At 44.6% G+C, this 3,367-nt stretch overlaps 1 protein-coding gene across 1 annotated transcript in view; it reads left to right on the top strand.

Moving 5' to 3' along the window:
• Positions 1 to 2,976, top strand: part of LOC117499009 — a 5,166-nt gene extending 2,190 nt beyond the window's left edge. The window contains exons 2-5 of the mRNA XM_034151236.1: positions 207 to 353; positions 1,603 to 1,650; positions 1,780 to 1,859; positions 1,971 to 2,976. Coding sequence (XP_034007127.1) covers positions 207 to 353; positions 1,603 to 1,650; positions 1,780 to 1,859; positions 1,971 to 2,976 — 1,281 coding nt within the window. The remainder of the gene's footprint in view (positions 1 to 206; positions 354 to 1,602; positions 1,651 to 1,779; positions 1,860 to 1,970) is intronic.
• The last annotated feature ends 391 nt before the right edge of the window (positions 2,977 to 3,367 follow it).

The following is a 3,367-nucleotide window of genomic DNA, read 5'->3' as shown; positions in this document are numbered from 1 at the left end:
AAAGCTGGTTACTGACTATCCCTGGTTTCCCCGTGTTCTGCATTTTGGTCCTCAGCTCGTTTGTGACAGATAACCTGACATGGTTTAGTCTTTTCCCACACCTACTACTTGCCTGATCAGCCTGCTCTCAGCTTTCTCATTTTTCTGTGTTGTATTGAAGCGGTGTTCTAAATGTAAAATGACTGACATTTTGTTTTAATGTGTAGATTGTCTTTGAGAACTGCTCACCCGTGGAGATTGCAGTGGCAAAGTGTTCCTGTGTAGCTGGAACAGCACTCTGCAACCACAATGTTGCACTGCTGTTCCAGACCGCACACTACTCCACACTCAACCTGGCTGCTGTACCCCCTGTCCTCAGCCAGGGGCGGACTGGCCATCTGTAGAATCTGGAGAACCACAGAACGGCCGGTCGTCAAGGGCCGTTGACGGCCGGCCGGCCCTTTAAAATAAAATGGTTTAACGTCATTATTTAAGTTGCGCTGACGGCCGACAGAGGGCGACAGCGGCCGCTAATGCAGTTGTGTGATTCTTATCTGTCAAATAATCACACACGAAGAAGAAAAAAGACCGGCCACACGAAGAGAAGGGATTAGACGCCGCGGCGGCAGACAGGGAGAATGAAAAAACATGGATAAAAATCTAAGAAAACGAAAAGAAAAAGGTGGGGCCGAGAAGGCAAGAGAAAAAAAGGTGAAGTCACTCGCAGGTGAAGCATATAAATGTCGCAAATTGACAGACCTTTTTGGCAGCAGCGCTGCTACAAGCACTATCAGCAGCAGCTTAGAACAAGTGCAAGATGATGAAGAGAATGATGAGGGCGCGAGTTCAGATATACAGCCAGCCTCCTGCGTTCATGATGAGGGACAGAGAGTTGAGCTGGTGGAAGAACCAGCTCAACTGGCACATGTGCAGGGCAAGAGCAAGAGGTGGGTGAGAATTATCCCTTGAACTCAGTGGCGTTTTCTCCTGGAGGCCAAGGGAAGCCAGGCTTCCCCTGTTTTTTTTAATTGTAATTATAATTTTAATACATGAATAAAAACACTTCGTTTAGTTTTGGTAATTATTCTGTGCTGTGTGTTGCTGCCGGCCCGTCTCTCCCCCATTCTCATTGAGTATTTTAAAAAGAGTGAAACAGCGCCCCTCTAGATGTTATGGTGAAACAGTAGATTGCACTCTGTTGCGAGAGGAGGCTAGCCGAAATTGGCTTACCTTGAAAAAATTGAGGGATTGACCAATCAGATGAGGCTCACGTCATGCCCCTGCCAACCTGTGATTGGTCAGGGCCATGCTAAGGCCAATCCAGAAGCGGCTGGCTTCCCTTGCCTCAACTTCAGTTCGTACTGTAACTGTCATCACCGCCCTTATAAAGTAGCAAGCAACTGAAGCAAGTGCAATTATGGAGGGTTTCATCAAAAATAATTTTACTAAACTTCCGCTACAGCAGCAACTAAAAATTCAATCTGATGACAGGCCAATGCCCAAACTGGAGCTGTGTAGAGAGAGGAAAAAAAGAGCGAATCGGACGTCAAACTTTAAATAATAAACAGCGGATTTCTAACATTTGACCTTTCATGTGGCCGGACTGGGTCAGTTTCCAGGGTCCTCAGCTGCACTGAAACAGAGCAGCGATGGCACAAGCCAAGAACCATGGTAAGTACAGTATGTGTTCACAACCAATCCACGGTTTAATGAGTATTTCCTTTGTGCCAAGAGCTGATCTAGTATGTTGCATCAATGACCATTTCAATTAATTTGACAATTCTTTTGTGTAATTAATAGGGTGTGAAACCAGGCAGAGTGAGTGACATGGTGTTCATTTCCACTAAGCCAAAGCAGTTTACAGTTACTGACGGTGTAAGGTAATATCTATTGTCCTAAGTAATTGTATGTAGCCTGCAACAACTTTGTGATTGTTGTCTGAGTGTAAAATTGTTCTTAAAGTCCTAATTATTATATAAACATGTTCAAAGGAGTACACGTTACAAGGCCGTGCGGGGGGAGCTGCCAGACCCAGATGTCCTCAAAGTCAGCGAGGTATACAAGGACTTCTCAGCAGACATCGCACCACTGATCACCACCATGGCTATAAGTGTGGACGTGCCACTGGTTAACTCCACCTTTGGAAAAGTTCAGGAAGGTAGCCCTATCTCATACCAGCATCCACTACCTCTTAGCCGGGTTATAGTGCGTCACCCAGATGCCCCTCCACCACCACCTCTACCTGTGGATGGCTATAGGCTGGAGCCTACCACCTGTGAGTTTGTGTGCAGTCACCAACAGCACCTCCATCTACTGTCACTTGCGACAACATTGCTCATGGCAAGGAAAATCGAGGTGGCCACAAGGGAGCAGAGCGACAGTGTGGAATGGCACCGTGTTAGGAGGCCAAGAATAACTTCTTCCCGTTTCAGGGAAGTATGCCATGTTCGAGGTCAGAGTTCAGCTGAAAACTTGGCACAACGGATTCGGAAGGGAGTGGCGCAAACGGCATCAATGAAGAGGGGACTGGCACTGGAACCGGTTGCCATCCAGGAATACTGCCGGATTAAAAACACCAATTACTGGCCGTGTGGGTTTGTCATTCACCCAGATGCCCCCTGGTTAGGGTCATCTCCTGACGGTCTGGTGTTTGACCCAACTGAGAGCCCACCTTTTGGACTTGTTGAAATAAAATGCCCAAATGCAAAAAGTTATGTGGACTGTAGCTACTTAAAAATACAAAGTGGCACATTAAAACTGAAGCAGTCTCATAGCTACTATTGGCAGGTGCAAGGCCAGCTCCTACTCACAGGGATGGAGTGGTGCGATTTCGTCGTTTTTGCAGAGGAGGATATCCTCAGCGTATCTGCAGAGACTGCGAGGTGGCTACAACCATTAGAGAGAAGGGAGATTCTTTTTATTTTTACATGGACTGATATGCACTACACTACATTAGTGTACCACACTACATCACACTACATTACTGATCTAACATGAATATGTTCCTGTATATAGTTCTTTCAATTGCTAAAACCAGAACCAAGTGTGTTCTATAAGTCAAAAAGATCCTTTAGTCAAAGGACCTATGTGAGGAAGAAAGGGGTGTTTATTGGCAGACATTTAATGTCATATGACGTTATTCATTAACAAAAGTTGTGGATGCTAACTAACTTATCTTGCATTGATCTGTTCATCTGTTACATAAACTAGCATTACTTAAATATGCAGAGACTAATTGAAATGTTTAAATATGTATTTTTTCCCCCCGATATAACATCAACCTATGTTTTGTAAAAGTGTATTAAATGAATCTGTAAAATGTTATCATATTGTGGATTTATTATATTATGTATTGTCCTATGTTATTTTTGTGTGCATTTGTTTTGAG

This window comes from Trematomus bernacchii, unplaced genomic scaffold (assembly GCF_902827165.1).
Source record: "Trematomus bernacchii unplaced genomic scaffold, fTreBer1.1, whole genome shotgun sequence".
Taxonomy (NCBI): domain Eukaryota; kingdom Metazoa; phylum Chordata; class Actinopteri; order Perciformes; family Nototheniidae; genus Trematomus; species Trematomus bernacchii.
Note: the sequence above shows the minus strand (reverse complement) of the source record. Positions and strands in the feature narration are given on the sequence as shown.